At 34.3% G+C, this 17,837-nt stretch overlaps 2 protein-coding genes across 5 annotated transcripts in view; one reads left to right on the top strand and one right to left on the bottom strand.

Annotated features, from left to right (window-relative positions):
• Positions 1–1,141: 1,141 nt before the first annotated feature.
• Positions 1,142–8,613, bottom strand: LOC119831380 (kinesin-associated protein 3). Of its 4 annotated transcripts, none has more exons than XM_038354706.1 (13): positions 8,558–8,613; positions 8,344–8,464; positions 7,297–7,464; positions 6,889–7,127; positions 6,024–6,588; positions 5,839–5,939; positions 5,303–5,545; positions 4,562–4,736; positions 4,107–4,334; positions 3,280–3,398; positions 2,642–2,786; positions 1,907–1,976; positions 1,142–1,554 (listed from the first exon to the last, which is right to left on the bottom strand). In XM_038354706.1, the coding sequence occupies exons 3-13, from the start codon at positions 7,451–7,453 to the stop codon at positions 1,446–1,448; spliced, it is 2,151 nt and encodes a 716-aa protein (XP_038210634.1). In that variant the 5' UTR covers positions 7,454–7,464; positions 8,344–8,464; positions 8,558–8,613; the 3' UTR covers positions 1,142–1,445. The 4 variants fall into 4 exon arrangements, with proteins under 4 accessions (XP_038210634.1, XP_038210651.1, XP_038210626.1 ...); XM_038354723.1 differs by having other exon boundaries at positions 7,297–7,461; XM_038354698.1 differs by having other exon boundaries at positions 8,364–8,464.
• A 1,020-nt stretch (positions 8,614–9,633) lies between these two features.
• The window catches only part of LOC119834032 (E3 ubiquitin-protein ligase Su(dx)-like), a 9,544-nt gene continuing 1,340 nt past the window's right edge, over positions 9,634–17,837 (top strand). Inside the window, exons 1-9 of the mRNA XM_038358348.1 lie at positions 9,634–9,800; positions 10,237–10,364; positions 10,684–10,971; positions 11,232–11,473; positions 12,052–12,266; positions 13,601–13,887; positions 15,690–15,928; positions 16,325–16,438; positions 17,631–17,826. Coding sequence (XP_038214276.1) covers positions 10,295–10,364; positions 10,684–10,971; positions 11,232–11,473; positions 12,052–12,266; positions 13,601–13,887; positions 15,690–15,928; positions 16,325–16,438; positions 17,631–17,826 — 1,651 coding nt within the window. The 5' untranslated portion in view covers positions 9,634–9,800; positions 10,237–10,294. The remainder of the gene's footprint in view (positions 9,801–10,236; positions 10,365–10,683; positions 10,972–11,231; positions 11,474–12,051; positions 12,267–13,600; positions 13,888–15,689; positions 15,929–16,324; positions 16,439–17,630; positions 17,827–17,837) is intronic.

Here is a 17,837-nt window from a genome sequence, read left to right as displayed (position 1 = left end):
TATAGATAAATTCAAACAACTGTATTCGTGAAAAGTGTAATTTAGGAATTTGTCACGCAATATGACATATAAAAAAACCTAGGTTAATGAGCCCAATTTAAAAGTCTAGCCTGTTTATTAAATGATGCTGTGTATTTGAGGGCCTAGATGTTATACAGCCGTATTCTTTAACATAACATTTAATGAACTGTCTTGTTAATGCTGACATTATTATATATTTAACATTTAATTAAATCGCTAAACCTACATTATGAATATTTATATACACATTTTTGTATCTTGTCACTAGGCAAGTAGTTGAATGTTATAAGAAACACATTATTTGCCTATCTGTTTCATTGAATGACTGAATATAACAATCTTGGTGATTGATTATATGGAAAATTAAATAAATTTGTGGAATATTAAATGTTTTCTCTATATTTCGTTCATGAACATAAAACACACGGTCGAGGAGGCTTTGTGCATTATGTACTAGCTTTTACCCGCGGCTTCACACGCATTAAATTCGTAGTAGTTTAATAGATATTATTATGGATATAGACCTTCCTCTTGAATCACTATCTATTAAAAAATAACATCAAAATCCGCTGTGTACTTTTAAAGATCTAAGAATAAATACATACATAGGGACAGATGCGGGAAGCGACTTTACTATACACTGATTAGTGATAACTAAAAACACATAAGCAAGAAAGCTTCGTGTATTATGTATGTATCAGTATCGGGTGTTGAGAACCCGTCAACTAATATAATAATCAATACAGCAACCACAGATTTTGTCACACATTGATAGTCGCTAGCAATGACGCCTATTTCTTGTCTTTCAACTTCGAACCTATACTACCGCCTAATACAAAATGCATTTAATTAACGTGTCTATCTATAAATTTAAATTTATTGATATCAACAAGGAAATGTCAGTTTTACATATATAATAAGTTATTATCAAAAAGATTTTATAATAAATTTATGTGAGCATTCGATTTTTTTTTTCTATTGTAGGTCAATCGTTTCAAAAAAATAAAATGCGATTTTTATGCTAATTGATTTTCTGAACTTGATTTTTTCCTCTTGTATAATCATTGGGTTTCAAATAAAACAACTTTAAATATAAAATTATTTCATTAAGCTTCTGTAATAAAAAAAGTCAACTATGCTATTAATTGTTATATGTATATTATTTAATACTTTTAAAGGACTAGTTTTAATTTCCTAACATAAATTATCAACATGAGTAAAATAAAAGTTTTTGGTTTAAAACAAAGATAATACATTATAAATATCACATTACTTGGAATAAAATTAATTCTGTGAGTGTTTCTAATGCTTAAGAATACCGTTACAATAATTTAAAGGACGTGACAAAGCGCAAATACATTGCAAAGCAGTGATTACATGAATTGATAGCAAATAAGCTTTGGTAGTGTCGTTTGCAAGAAAATTTAAGCGAAAACGTTAAGGTTTTTCGAAAATTGTGCATCGTCATCTAGCGTCTTCCCAGAGAGCGAGTCCGACAATCCCAAATCGTCGGAATGACCGTCCTGCGTGTTCCTGTCAATACAATAAACAAAATATTATTCCATATTTTGTTCTAAATAATAACTCATTTGAATCTGAATCCGACTGCGTGACAAGGAGACATTAGTTTATCGAATGTATGGTTAGTCCAGTAAATACGGCATGACATCATTTTATTTTGATCAAGATAAAATTTGATAGAGTAACACTGGGTATATGAAAATAATAAATTTAAAAATAAGACATCCTATTAAAAATATTTATAAAATCCATTAAATTTTCTTCTTTAAGGAATTCAACTATATGATCAAAACTAAAGATTCATATAAAAATCTTTGGATTTTTATTGAGTACTATCAGTTTCTAATCAAAAACATTTGCTTACCGACTATTTGCTCTGTTATAATCGTCTCCCGAAAAGCTGTCTGTATCATCATTGAGCGATGTTTGTGAATCTGTGAACAAAGTAATGATGAACATTTGACCGTATAGGGTTAATTCTTCAACTAGGCGTGGTAGGTAATATCCGAAGCTACGTTAATAGTAGCCAGGATTTGCTCCTTATTAGAGACCATTAATTGATAATGGAGTGAGTTTTTTTTTTTTCAAAATGTACAAATTTGAGTCCTGGCTTCCTAGCCAGTACTCAAATTTGTATATATAAGTATTCCTACACTTATTGGCTTTTAAAAAATCTGACTATGCAGTTTTAGTTATCTTCAAAATCCGCCTTGAAAAATAGGTTAAAAATTCCTTTCAGTGTTTTTATAAAAATAATGATCAATTCCAACACTTTTCTTTTAAATTTTTAAGGGTTAACTTCCAAAATTTCTGAATTTCTATAATTTCTCAGTATTATGTCTGATTTGAAACAACGTGCGAATAAAATCTCCATCTATCCATCTTTATATCACTTAAAGTTTGGTATATTGTTATGATTTTAAAACACCTCTAAAAATTTCCTTGTTACTTTTTAATATTTATATTTGTATAATAGAATTTAAGTTATAAATGAAAATTGAGTTGCAGATAGAGATAGAGATGGAGTAAGAGATGCGGATAGAGACGCTTAGAGATAGAGATAGAGTTTGACATAGAGTTAGAATATTGGCAATGATACCCGAGGTAGTGAGGCGGTGGGTTGTGAGGTACTCGGCGGAGAGGTAGGGCGGCAGGTCGTCCGCCGCGTCGCCCGCGCCGCCCTCCGCGCCCAGCGTCTCCACCACCGACAGCCACTGCCCGTTGTGGCAGCGGAACCGCTCCACCTGCGGAACGATACCGTTCTATGTATGCTAGTGATTACACATTTACATGTTTGCATATGTAAATACATATCATTATTTATTTTTTAACATCGATATTGCATATTTTAGTGCTTTTTATTAACAGTGCTCATTTCGAATTATGTAAAGAGAACAAGGACTTCATTTATATCACACATCGTACCTTGAAATTAACTAGATATTGAAAACACAAAAATATAACTTCAGATTGAAAAGGACGCTTTAGAGTTTTGAACCTCATCCACTACTGTGTTTAGAATAGAAAAGGAGCTTGGTTGTCCACACATACACCAAAATGTAATAAAATTTACTGGCACATTATACCATTTTGTAACAAATAGATACAATTGAAAGTTAATAAAGATATAGTTTTGATGGAATAGAACGACTCCTCAAGACTTATTTAAGGCTCAATTATGAGTTAAATAAAATTTATACATGTGAATATAGCGAAAAATTAAATAAATAAACATACCTTGATTCTATTAGCCCATTCGTTTTGCATTTGAGATATAATATCGAGGCAAGAATCGCACATCTTCCGTATTTCAACGTTTTTGTCTTGCATGAGATCAATTAGGTAGGCCGGTGCTTCTGTAAGGTAATAGATATAATCAAAAGTCATTGTTATCAAAAATCAGACATCGCCTCAACTGTATCTTCATGCTACATCTAATATATAAAATTCTCGTGTCACAGTTTTCGTTGCCATACTCCTCCGAAACGGCTTGACCGATTTCGATGAAATTTTTTGTGCTTATCCGGTATCTATGAGAATCGGTCAACATCTATTTTTCATACCCCTAAATGATAAGAGTAAGGCAGAACAGCGTTTGCCGGGTGCAGCTAGTTTTCATATATAAATTAAAGTAAAATTAACAATATTCCAATGGAACGAAGCAGTTATGTTAAATAGAATTTAATTAATAATCGGAATAAAATTATTCAGCAGAATGTGCATGCACCCTAAAATAAATGGTGAAACGTCATACGCCCCAGGAATATTTGTTTTCGAGAGTCAACAAACTGTATTTAAAAAAATATATATTTTTGATCGATTCTCAGCCATTTAACATGAATCGGTCCAGCCATTTCAGAGGCGTATATTCATAAAGCTTAAGAGTTTGAAAGCACTAATCTCACAAATTACTGGTCCGATATGAAAAATTATTTCAGTGTTAGATAGCCCATTTATAGAGGAAGGCTATAGGCTATGTACCACGGACGAAGCCGGGGCGGACCGTTAGTAAGTAATAATAGATAAAGTTGTCGATAAATGTGCAACACTAGCACCGCACGCACCCGTGGCCGAGACGAGGTGGTCGGCGGCGGGCGCGTGCGAGAGCATCTGGCGGAAGGCGAACACGGTCTGCAGCACGTGCTCGTCGTCCGCCTGGCGCTGGCGCAGCGCCGCCACCAGCGCGTGGCCGCCGCCCGCCGCCGCCAGCGCGCCCGCGCCGCGCTCCTCCGCGCACACCGCGCCCGCGCACACCACCGCCTCCAGCACCAGCTCCGGGGAGCGCTTCTCCTCTGCAACGTTACACATCCAACGATTACCGAACGCTGCGATTTGAAAAAAAAAAAAATTACGTTCGATATCGCCGTCAAATTCATCCTTTTTAAACTCCAACTCAAACAAACTCAACCATTTTTTACGTCATTTTACACAGTTTTAACATTTACCACCGGTTCGGAAAGCAGTTTCTACAGAGCATCACTTTTCTATAGAGAACTGATTTGATTATAAAGAAAATTACCTGGGTTTAGAACTTTCATTATATATGGAATCAAGTTATATCTTTCGACAACCGCATATACGTCAATATTGTTTAACGGATTTAGAATATTGCTCAAAGTCCCGAGGCATTCAATAACAAATTCTTCAGGAGCTTCACCGCTGGTTACCGCACCTGCCACGTCGCCGACAAACTCCTAAAAAAAACATATTATATCATTTTTATGTAAAATACATAAAAATGATATAACATATTAATAAACATAAAAATTATGTTTAATGATCATTATTGTAATTTACTGACAACTACTTTTAGAAAACCGGCGTGAAATAGTGGCATGCCACTGTGTTTCGTACGGTGAGTGGGGGAGCCGGAGGCCCGTTTCCTTTTCCTCACCCGTCCCAGTCCATTCCTTCTTTCCAGTCGTTAATCCATTCCTTTTCCCTTATCCCAAAAAAGCGGGCAGTCCATTCGCAGAGGCCCAACCTTTGCGAATGTTCATGGGCGGTGGTGATCGCTTACCATCAGGCGAACCACCAGCTCAGTTCCCCGCTATGACATAAAAAAAAAAACTACTGTTACTTATAATTAATCCAATGGCTTTTGTGTTTCACAACACAAATCAAGTATTTTCTTGTACCAATATAGAATCAATCAAATCAATCGTAACAATATTATTACAAACAAAACACTTATTTCCATTTAAAAATGCAATGGTTAATATATATTTCAAATAATAATAATATGATATCAGACACTTACCACAAAAAGTGGTTTATTCGGTGCATGGTGCGAGAGATTCCTAACGAGTTTCATGAGCATAGCATTACGGTGTCGAAATGCTCGCGCAAGTAACTCGCGCAAGCGGCCCTCTGACGTCATCTGTTGCGCCGCTCGCTCGTTCCACGCGAGGTTCACGCACAGAGCGAGCAATACATCGGTCGTTCCTGGCCCGTTCTCGCAATTAATATCGCTGTTTACGTTCAAAAGTAACATATCTGTCAACTGAAAATGTGATAAATGTACAGTAGTATTTTTGAAACCCGACACAGAATCCATTTCATTAGGTTTTCTTTATCAAGTAGCTTTGCATAGATGAAGTTTTTTTATACTTTATAAAAACTAAAATATTTTACTCCTAATCTATATATAATATGTATGTTCCTACTTAAATTCTCGTGTTGTCTCGGATTCATTGAAATTTTATTATAATATATTAATCGGTCATTATCTGTTTTTCCTGGCACAATTATATTTGCTAGGTCAGTTTGTTACTTAAAAAGATATAGAAAACTTACCAATTTCACACAATCTGATTGTGTAAACATAACTTTGACGCGATCATCCATACTGAGGTGGTATAAAATTTTCATTGCTAATGTTATATGTTTATCATCACCTAGAATACAAATGAAACCAAACTAAAAATTACTTCTTATATGATTATACCATATAAAAAAAATGCAGCTACAAATATACTTACTTGTAAATTGTATAAGTTTTGGCAACATGTTCAATTTAATCATTTTATTGCGTAATTTAGAATCGAAAGTTAAGTTAAATAAAAGTTTTAATGTGACATTGACTAAATCAGCATTGGGCGAATCTAATAGCGGAGCTAATTTATCAATAATGCCCTTTGAAGCCATTGAGTTTTTGTTCTCTATAAATATTGAAAGTTTTTGCAGAAATGATACAATTAAAATCAATAGATCAATATTTGAATGTCGTTCCATTGCACCAATGAGCAATCCTACTATATCTTTTTTGTGCATTTTCTCTTCCACCTTGACATTGTCCGCTATATTTAACAGCATGTAAAAAGCTACACGCAATAGCTGTTCCTGTCTCTTAGATAATGCCTTAAGCTTCCTTTTCATCTGCTCTTCATCATTTTTGGATAAAATTTCATCAGAAGCATTACATAAGTCTTCATGGTAACTAGACACAAGGGATCTAGTCTTTTGAAGATTAACATCAGCAACTGCCCATGTTCCTGATTTAGGACGACGTTTAGGTTCTGGAATTCGGCTCTTTGGTAATTCATTCTAAAAAAGAATGGATAAAATAGCATTAGGAGTTAAATTTCTAACACATTCATTCATGATGATATTAAGAATAGTAAACAAGTTCATGTAGGAATAGTGAAGGTTTTCATAGTATAATTACAATTTACAATTACAATTTTCATATTGTTATTCGTTTTGACGTTCCTTGAATTATTAATTATTATGCATGCATCAAAACCAAAATTGAAAAAATCAGCCCATTTATTTTCGAGTTTTAGCATGACAAACAAACATCAATTGCTTTTTATATAAATAGAAAATGATGATTATATTGCTTACCTTGTCTGGAGTGAGAACCTGTTTCTTCCCCTCAACCTTTTCTTTCCATTGATCATATCTTTTAAGTTCATAGTCAATTACATCCATACAGAGTGATCCAATTTTGTATTGAATAATTACTGAATGAAACTCAATATATGTTGAGAAACAGAAAAATGTGTATACAATATTTGTACTCAACTCAATGCTTCTTTTCCATTCCTCTCTGAGAACTCTAGACAGAGCACTAAGTAAAGCCTCTAAAATATAAAATAACAATATTTATCAAGAATGTTACCAATTGGAACTGAAAAATCTATTAAACCTTTTACAATAGAGCATAATACTATTTTATGTGTAACTTTAACCTTAAAGTTATTTTAGGCTTTAATAATATTATGTACTTAATTTAACCTTCATAATAATTACCATTTCTAGCCAATTCAACTAAGTTGTCTGGATTTCTTGCTAGTTGCAAAATTAATGCAGAGCCTTTAATTTTTTCTGGTATGTCATCATACAATAATTCAACATAGTCATCCACATGGTTAAGGACTGCAACTGGTACACTCTCCACAGGACTCATTGTTGTAACTTCTTAAACAAAATATAGATAAATTCTTGTACATTTAGATAAAAAGCTTTTTGATATAATTTATCAAATAAAGCATTAATTATAAGTAAACATGTGTGCATAAAGACAAAAAGGGAAAAATATGCCACTGAGCCACAATGAGAAATTTATGTTCGGAGTCAAATAAAAAAGCTCTGTTGGGGGCTTTGAAAAATGCCATAACACTTTTTGAGCAATAATATTTGATTATCATAACACAAGGGGCAAGCTTTTATCATCTGCTTAAAAGAATAAAAATTAAATTGACAATAAAAAAACTATAAGTTCCATAATATTTAAGGTAGGTAAGTCATAGGTACTTTATGAGTATATTACCAATAACTTATAATTTGTATTCAATATTTTTCTACCTCTAGCTGTTTTCTTTTTTAAAGAGCAAGTGACAATACATAGTATCTATATTCTACACACACAACACAAATTATTCACTGTGGGTACAATGGACATCAAATTGTTATTTTATTCTTTGAGCATAATTATCTTTATACAATAATTAAATAGTGGAGCTAGTAGGTAACACTTTTCTCCTCAAATTTTATTACAATTTCTGAAGACATATTATTATCTGTATATGTGGGTGTGTATACATATATTGTCATGAATGTTATAACAAATAATTTTATGATTGAATAGAAAAAACAGTACAAATAAACTGATAAAACATTATTAATATGTGTAACAGGGAAGTCGGGGCTTTGGAATTGAAATTTTTTTGCGTTTCGAGGGAATATTTTTTTAAACTGAATTTCTTCTTTGTTACAGACGGTGAGTTGATACTTATTCACTGGTAAGGGGGCAAAATTAAATTCAATCAATTAACGATGAGCCATATCTTTATTTACCTTTCTCTGTGTAATCTCACCTTGAGAATCGATCAATAATCGAAGATATCAAAAAAAGGCTTCGAAACCATTAAACAATATACTGGGGTACAGTACAAATGATAAGGATTTCACAGGATATCTGAAAGAAACAATCATACATTACATATATAATCAATTTTAGATTTTTGTATTGCTTTAATTTTTAAAATAAAGTAAACTATGTAGTATGTACCTATTTTTATTTATCAAAACCTTTGTCAAGTGTCAACAGTGAACAGTCAAATGTCCATCAAATGTCATTTCAGTCAATTAATTTTTTTTTTAATAATTATCAAGGATACCGTGAGTTGTCATCACAAGCTACAACCATTATTTCTGTAAGCACTAATACTTTCTCTAATATTATTTTATAAGTATTTTGCAATAAACGGTGTCACAAGATTTATTAATCAATAAACGATCTCGAAACATTGGATCTAAATCACTCATAATGTGCAGTATATGATTCAGTACCCAAATTTAGGATCGTGTGATCAGAAACTCTGCGTCGGAATTTAGAAACTAAATTGAGTGTAGAACATAAGAAACGTCCCGCGCGAAACTTGATTCACGACAATTGTTAGAGCTACCAAATTTGTATAGAAATATACGCTGATTACTGTCTGATTTTCATAATATCTAAACCTTGAATTATTGGCTGTAAATAATGATAACATCTATGTTCATCTTTCAAATTGTAAGTCAACAAAAGGTAAATACTAATTACGCATAGTTGTACTTGTACATGCAAGCTCATTGGAGCCAAAGTTATGTAATTTGAGTTTAATTAATAAAACATTATAATTTTTGTTACTCATTTTTAAATTTGTCTCATTATTGTTTGCATGGTAAAAATAGACTAAAAAAATTCTCAATGGATTAACAGTTTAAGAAGTGTTTATACTTTAATCTTTAAAACAGTTAAATGTTGCAGAGTACAACTTGAGATGAAATATTTAATTGAAACGTTCAAATATAATATTGTGTTTTTTTGGATCATACGGTTTTTTCCATTCAATGTTAATCAAGTTGCTACCTACCTAGCAATATAATGTCAAAACACTAAAATGCTTGTATTTAAAATTGTTTAGGAAAAAGTAAATAAAAACATCTGTAGTACGTCTGTGTCCTGCGAAGTGCGAAATGAAATATGAAATTGTACCTGTCTCTGTCTGTGGTAATGATCAGCTTGTGACTAATTATTTTAGAAATATTTTTGTTTACTTTATCCTGTTTTTATTGAAAATGTACTGTGATAATAACTAAGTATTAAACGTGTTTTAAAATAGAGTAGTATTTCGGGCAAATTATTAGAAATTTTAGGTGAGCATTGTGGTCATGATAAATTTTGTCCATTTCCTTTCAGACAGTGTGATAAGAGGGAATGATAATGACCTAATCTAAAAGATTTTCTTTAATCGTCGTAATCATTCTTGGTAAGTAGTTTAATACTTATTTTATACTTGAAAAACAAATAATCTCACTCCCCAAAGGTGCAATTCGAAGTACCAAATCTTACGATGTCTCTATGTTTCTTTCAATTATCAACAGCTAATTGATCTTTCAATCGATTTTGCATTAACTTTTATAAATTTCCGACTATTCTAACTTTTTTACGTATATATTATTTGTACATACTGTTTTGTATAATATTTATGGTAATTTGAATAAGTAAATGGCTGTCATTTGTTCTAATTTCAGTACTCAATTAATTTAATTTACTAATATATATATAACATTACCGTCTGTATCACATTAAAAAAATTGTGTTTTACTGATTGGTCTATCAGAATTAATGTTTGTATAATGATCTTTTTAAGAGGATAGTTTGTATGGTGATTAATATGTTTTAAGCTTGTATTATTTTTGTAGGTATTTTCACACAATAAAATGAAGAATATATAAGAAAGCATGAATAAATAACGCCACTATGTCAGAGACCATTCAACCACTTACAGCCCCTATTTCTCTGTCTACATATCACCAACTTAGTTTGACAGGTATGTTTAAAACAATTTTAATTTATGAATAAGTTACAGAGATTAATGAAAATAAAACAAAGTTGACATTTATGGTCTTAATACTGATACTATTGGCATTATCAGCAGTCAGTTTGTCTATAACTTTGTATTAAAAACCTCTGGTCAGATTAATTATATAGTATTATTTTTAATCAAGTCAGAATTAGAATTACAGAAGACTTGTAGTTGATAAACATTGTTTCGTATAATGCTACATTATATTAAATATAAATTATCAGTTAGTTTTTATGATTGTCTTGGTTTCTAGATTATATTTAACATTCTGATATTTTTTTAGTTGAATCTGCTAATATAAGAAGTTCTGGACTATTTAAACCAAATCCCTACCTACAAGTGATCATTGATGATAATATATCAAGGAGGACTGAAGTTATAAAGAACACTTTACATCCAAAATGGAAAGAAGAGTTCACTGTCCTAGTCACTCCTCTATCAAAAATTGTTTTTCGTTTGGCCGACCACCATAGTTTTAGGAAAGACAACATCCTTGGTGAAAAGAGAGTCAACTTTCTAAAAGTTCTCTTATATTTTAATGGGAAAATTGAAAATGTTGAGATGACACTAGGTAAGGCATTTTAATTATTTATAATGTATGTTTACAAAATTATAAATGGAAAAAAAGATATTGATTGTACCACTTTATGAATTGATGTCACAAATTGCTCAAGTGACATTTGTGGAAAATGTGAAAAGGTATTTGTATTTCCTTCTTTATTCTTTTTCTTAAATAGTGTATCATACACTATTTTTAACAAATCTTTTAAGTGTTATTATTTTATTAAAATCTTACAAGATAATAATATGATATAATTAAATTTATTTTAGATTTAATGAAGACTGTATCACAAGATAATTCATCTAATTCAAACACAGAAGTAAAATCAGCAGAATTAGTTCTACTCTTAGATGGGTTAAGAGTTGATCCAGCAATTTTAAGTCAATCACATGAATTGTATGGAGAGCCCATGAATTCAAGAAGTCCACTAAATGATGGTGTTCGTGCAAGAATTAGATTACGCAATAATTCTGAGTCATTCCGATCGATGGCAAGACAGCAAAATTTAAGAGTAAGTAAATATAAATAAAAAAGAATTAGTCACTAGGACCAGTGGAGTATGCTACACTGGTACTAGACCACCCGAGGCCTGTATAAAAATGTAATTTAGTTTAGGGACCCACAGGAAGAATATAGATTAAAATAAAACATATTAGAGGACTCTTAGCCCACGGGCTCCACATCATTAAAGTGACCCCCGAACATAAGAATTGTGCACATAAGGCATGTTTTGTTGGTATTTTGGTTAGATAGATTGATATTATTATGTATCTTTTAAAAAAAATTCTCCTTTGCTTCTGTCATCTTTGTCATTCTGAAAATGAAAGAAAATCCAAAAGTCAGTATGCTGCTCTCAGCCATTACAGAATTACATTAAGATATCATTGTATAGATACTGTTGAACATTGATGTCTACCAAAGATGGAGGAAGTTTTCTCTCTGTCTTACTTCTGAAGCTGAATCACACATACATATATCTGCTCTTGTCTGTAAGGCAACTCTTGTCGAACTCTTTCCATGTCTCACATTGAATCACAAGAACATTTTATGGAAACACTGTGTCTTGTGTACAAGTGGCAATCATTCCAGCCCCCGCCGGGTCCCCCGCCGCACAGCAACGGCGCGATTCCCGTGGCCGCGGACGGCGCGGGCCCGTCGCACGCGGACACGGACGCGCACGCGCCGCTCGCGCACGCGCCGGCGCTCGGGCCCACCCCACCGCCGCCGCCGCCGGCTAGCAACGCGACCCCTGAGGAACCACTGCCGCCTGGATGGGAAATGAGATACGATGTCTATGGTCGGAGGTGATTATGACATTCTTCTTTTTCTGTCTCCTATAGATTGATACATTTTTACAATCCTTGACATGTCATTAGGCAAGAGTCGTTAGATATGCACTAGTCGTTTTCACGAAATAATAAGTTTACCATCCATTAAGTACACGATTCTATAGATATATATTATATCGGACAATAGAATATGCCTAAGATAGACAGGCAGACATGGTAGATAATTAATTATTATTGCTTATTTATCTTCATTATAATTATTTTATTTTCTTGAACTGAATTATAGTTTTTCTTTTTCATGTTAAACATCCTCATTAACACATTAAACATAATATAGTAGTACATTTCAATGACATTACGTATTTTATATTATGTTTAATTTGATAAAAGATAAGATACTCTAATACAATAAAGATTTGTTGGGTGAAGCAATTGCTAATTTACTTGAAATATGTTCGATCAAAAATTCACTTGATTTAAAATACTTTATATGGTATCTGAAAATGTTTAACATTATTGAAATAATGCATCGTTTTGGTTTAACAAAATAAAACATAATTATGGACATTCACTAAATTGACCTTGAGGGCAAGTCGACTGTTAAGACTGGTATCTTTATCATGTTACAGTTTTATGCTGTTTATTTTTTCAACTTATTATTTCTAACAAAGGGTATTATATCATAATAGCATTGAAAATAAATATAATAATTAAATAATATAATATATAAACAAATTAAATAATTAAAAAATGTTATTAGTATCTGCATGAGCAACTTAACTATGCAAAAATAATTTCGCAATAAAAATGGTTGCTACAAATTGAGGTCACTTCAACTTTGTTTTCCCAGTTACTTCGCGCATACAAATTAATCGAAACTGGATTATAAAATTGTTTCTTAATAAGTGAAACGCGTTGATTGAATGTATTTTTCTCGTCGAGTAATCCAAATTAAGTTCCTGTAATATATGAAGTGTATTTAAAGTAGACATGAAGAAATCTTATGTACCTATAAAGTTCTTGAGAATGTTTCGCCTATAGCTTGATGCAGTTTCGCATCGGATGTACTACGAAACATTATTTATTTGATATCTTTCTTCCAATCATGTTATTTATACTCAACATAGGTAACGTACGTAGTATTAAACTTCTTGCGAAAATGACACTTTTATAACGTTGAAAAGGTTTTTGTTGTCGAGATCAATGTTTTTTACTCTATCATGCAAAACTAAGGGATCGGATCTTTATGATACAGGGGTAAATAAATTGTCATAGCCTACTTTAAATCATCGTACCAAGCGTGAAACTTGCCGGTTTAAAGTAAATGGCCAATATGCATGTTTGTTCAGATATTACGTGGACCACAACACGCGTTCCACGTCGTGGGAGCGGCCGCAGCCGCTGCCGCCCGGGTGGGAGGTGCGGCGCGACGGGCGCGGGCGCGTGTACTACGTGGACCACAACACGCGCACCACGACCTGGCAGCGGCCGGACACGGAGCGGCTGGCGCGCTTCCAGCTCTGGCGCGGCGAGCGGCGCCACGTGGTCGCGCAGGGCAACCAGCGGTTCCTCTACCCGCAGCCGCAGCCGCCGCACCCGCCTAATAACCAGGACGGCGAACAAGAACCGCCCACTGGTAACCTATATTTGTTTTTCCCATATTCGCGTGTAAAAGGAATACCCTCCCCTCCTAAGCAAATAGCTAAAATATATATATATGTATTATCGATTTAGCTTCAAAACTGATGCAGGTACTCCACCTCCTTTTATCCTCGTTTCGGAACTTGCCATTCTGTATGGCAAGACTTAGGCTTATTTTTGTACATTATTATTGTTACATAATACGATGGACAGGCTTTTTATTGTTTGAAACAATTTTAAATTCATAAAAAAAGACGATGCTGGCACTCGCCGGTGGTTTAGACTAAAGAGTCAACCTAAAAGGCTTGTCGCTTCGCTTCTCGCTAACCTATTTTTATACTAAAACTACAAAATATAATCATTAATTGAAATTTATATAAGTAAATTAAAAATGACGTGTAACAATGTTTTTCGTGACATGTTTATATTTTGTGTTGTCGTGTTTAATTATGTACGTGTAAATTATAAACATTAATTTGCTTAAAAAATAACAAATTATATATTTATCAACAGACTTGTTTTCAAATTCTTTAAACACTTTTTTAAGGAATTTGAAATCAATAAATCTGCTCGCGAAAACCGAAGCGATAGTCACTTTTTGGAAAGCCTTAAATGAACATCCATTATTTAATTTATTTTGCTACATGTGAATTGAATATCCCACATATTTTTGTCAACATTATATCGAGTATCCGTTTCCTTGTTTGGGTTTCCTAATAACTATTACAAAACAACGGCATAAACAAAGTTTATGTCTAGGAAAATTAAACTAATATACTACCTGCTCGCCCCGGTTTCACCCGAGGTACATATATAGCCTATGTAACTCAGTATGATTTCAGCTTTCTAATGGTGAAAGAATTTTTGAAATCGGTCCAGCCCTTCACGTATATATATAGATGATATCGAATAATGTACATGCTTTACAAAAGCAGAGGCAATATATTATTTTATCAGATTCGCTACCTGTGAACGATAATGCTAATATCGTTCACATTGATATTGCTTAAGAAAGGTATAAGCGTGTTACTTTGATAGCGATGAAAGAACATTCTGGATTATCAAACATGTAGTATTTTGTTCATGTAAATTAATATGGTACTTATTTAGTGAGCTGCAACTTGGAGATTTTATATAGAATTCTCAACTCCCCGTAATGACTCATTATAGCTAATGATAATAATTATATATTAAATATAATTAAATACTTGACATCTTTAATTCATAAACGTTATCATTATTTATTGTGTTTGTACCGCCTACATAAAGTCACAAAATGGCTGTATTTACCAATCATATCCATGAGAGAAGGGTTGGCGTACATAAACTCACTCTTTTATCTTTATGCGATACTATTTATGTGAACATTACATTTTACAACATATTATTTTTGTCGTTATCAATTATTATATAAATATAGATGTGACGTACACGAGTAATGTTTAAGCTACGAGTAAGCATTAAACATCTCATAACGTAATATATCTCACTAACTGCGCCCCGCGGTTTCACCCGCGTAAGTCTGCATCCCGCGTGTAGGAATATCGGGTTAAAAAGCCTATTGCCTATTGCCAATTGCCTATTATTATAATTTACGTACCAAATTTCATTGCAATCGGTTCAGCAGTTAAAAACGCCGTTCGCTCACAGACACAATCATAATCATGTCAATGTACAATGTAACAATACCGTTAAAGATAAATACAAATAGAATAAACAAGACCCTCAATAAATAACCCTCATTTTCTTCCTTTCATTTTATTCACATGTTATATATAAAAAATGCTTCATCAGTAGGTAGCAGCGTCAGCGTGGCTGGCAGTTCTAGCGCGAGCACTAGCGGCGCTGGTGCGGCAGGTGCGGCAAGTGCGGCGGGTGCGGCAAGTGCAGCGGGTGCGGCAAGTGCGGCGGGTGCGGCGGAGGACGGGCTCGGCGCGCTGCCGGCCGGCTGGGAGCGGCGCGTGCAGCCCGACGGACGGGTGTACTACGTGAACCATAAGAATCGAACTACTCAGTGGGAGGACCCGAGGACTCAAGTACGAAACATTTGAAAATACCATCTATACTAGCTCACGCAACTGTGTCCATGCGCCATGACACTTATTCGTACCAAAAACAAAATCGTTGTCGTTTCTTTTTTTTATGTCATAGCGGGCAACTGAGCTGGTGGTTCGCCTGATGGTAAACGATCACCACCGCCCATGAACATTCGCAAAGGTAGTGCCTCTGCGAATGCGCTAAAAAAAAGTATTTTGTCGAAGTACAGAATAGTAAGAGAATACACAAGTTGTATTTACAACTAAAATAAAAGTTTGGGATGATAATAATATTGTAGATGAAGTATCAAACTATTCGTCAAAACGAAATAATGGCACGACAACTGAAATGAGATTTATGCATGATACATATTATTAACAATACCGACTTTTCAGGGTCAAGAAATCAGTGCATTAGAGGAGGCTCTACCGCCAGGCTGGGAGATTCGTTTCACAGAAGAGGGCACGCGATACTTTGTAGACCACAATACAAGAACTACCACCTTCCAGGTAAGTGATGACTGCAACCAAATGCTATTTTAGCTAAGCTAGAGTTGGTAGGTAACACATATAAATAAGGCAAAATGTTATGGTTTCGAAAGTCGAAACACGCTGGTTTCTAGACAGGAGTTTACAATACTACTTTATATTTTACATAACTGCATAATAATCGCCCGTGGTCAAAATTAGACGATAATTATTTAATTATAGGTTGTAACAATCAATATCTTATCAGTTTGATCACAGACTATAGGATTTATTATTCGTATTGTATAATTTCATCATATATCATGCTGATGATGATCAGCCCATATATGTTCCCAGGGTTCAGGCCATAATCCACCACGCTGGCCAAGTGCGGGTTGGCAGATGTCACATGTTGTCGAACTTTTAATTCTTGGACATGCCGTTTTTCTCACGATGTTTTCCTTCAACGTTTAAGCAGTGGTGATGTTATCCACATGCGCAGATAAATTGAAAAATCAATTTATTTCCTGCACGCTCGCCCGGTCTCGAACCCCGACTTATCGATTTTGAAGTCCGAGGTTCTCACCACTGAGCCACCACTGCTATTGTATAATTTGCATTAACACTCTGAATCTTTTATGATGTTTGTAACAGCTCATAGTTGAGTCGCGGGCAGAAATCTGGTAATACGAGTATATCTATATTTGTACTTACTTAATAATATAAAGCTAAAGAGTTTGTTTGTTTGAAGAACTCGGGAAACTGTCAGTTGGACGATCTTAAAAATTCTTCTACCGTTAAATGTGTAGGTGATCCCAGAATGCTATAGGATATATGTACCTCGTGCGATGCCTTTTATCAATATAAAATAGAAATAAACTAGCTGCACGGCCCTGTTCCGTCCGGCTAGTCTTTTATCGTAATTGGAATAATATAAATTGTGGTGAATTATAGCCTGATCCCTTATATCCCTCATGCTTGTGTCCCAGCAGTGGCACCATATATGGCCTGATGACGATGAATATTCGACATATCTCTATATATAAAATTCCCGTATCACAAGGTTAATCACCATGCACCTCCGAAACGGCTGGAACGATTCTTATGAAATTTTATGAGCATATCGGGTGGGTTTGAGAATCGGCCGACATCTATCTTTCGTACTGCTAAATGATAAAAGTAAGGCAGAACAGCGTCAGTCGGTATTATGATAATGAGTTGTATTCGCGCGTAGGACCCGCGGCCGGGCGCGCCGAAGGGCCCGCAGGGCGCGTACGGCGTGCCGCGCGCGTACGAGCGCTCGTTCCGCTGGAAGCTCAGCCAGTTCCGCTACCTGTGCCAGAGCAACGCGCTGCCCAGCCACATCAAGATCACGCTCGCTCGCCAGACGCTCTTCGAGGACTCCTACCACCAGGTTACCGGCGAACTTTGCCCCCCCCCC

Source organism: Zerene cesonia, chromosome 1 (assembly GCF_012273895.1).
Source record: "Zerene cesonia ecotype Mississippi chromosome 1, Zerene_cesonia_1.1, whole genome shotgun sequence".
NCBI classification, from domain to species: domain Eukaryota; kingdom Metazoa; phylum Arthropoda; class Insecta; order Lepidoptera; family Pieridae; genus Zerene; species Zerene cesonia.
This window is presented reverse-complemented; position numbering and strand designations above follow the sequence as displayed.

Coding starts and splice junctions, on each gene's coding strand:
- LOC119831380 (XM_038354706.1), bottom strand. CDS start 7,453: ATGAGTCCTGTGGAGAGTGTACCAGTTGCAGTCCTTAACCATGTGGAT. Junction 5,940..6,023: donor AAAACTTATACAATTTACAA/GTAAGTATATTT, acceptor TTTGTATTCTAG/GTGATGATAAACATATAACA. Junction 5,546..5,838: donor AATCAGATTGTGTGAAATTG/GTAAGTTTTCTA, acceptor TCACATTTTCAG/TTGACAGATATGTTACTTTT.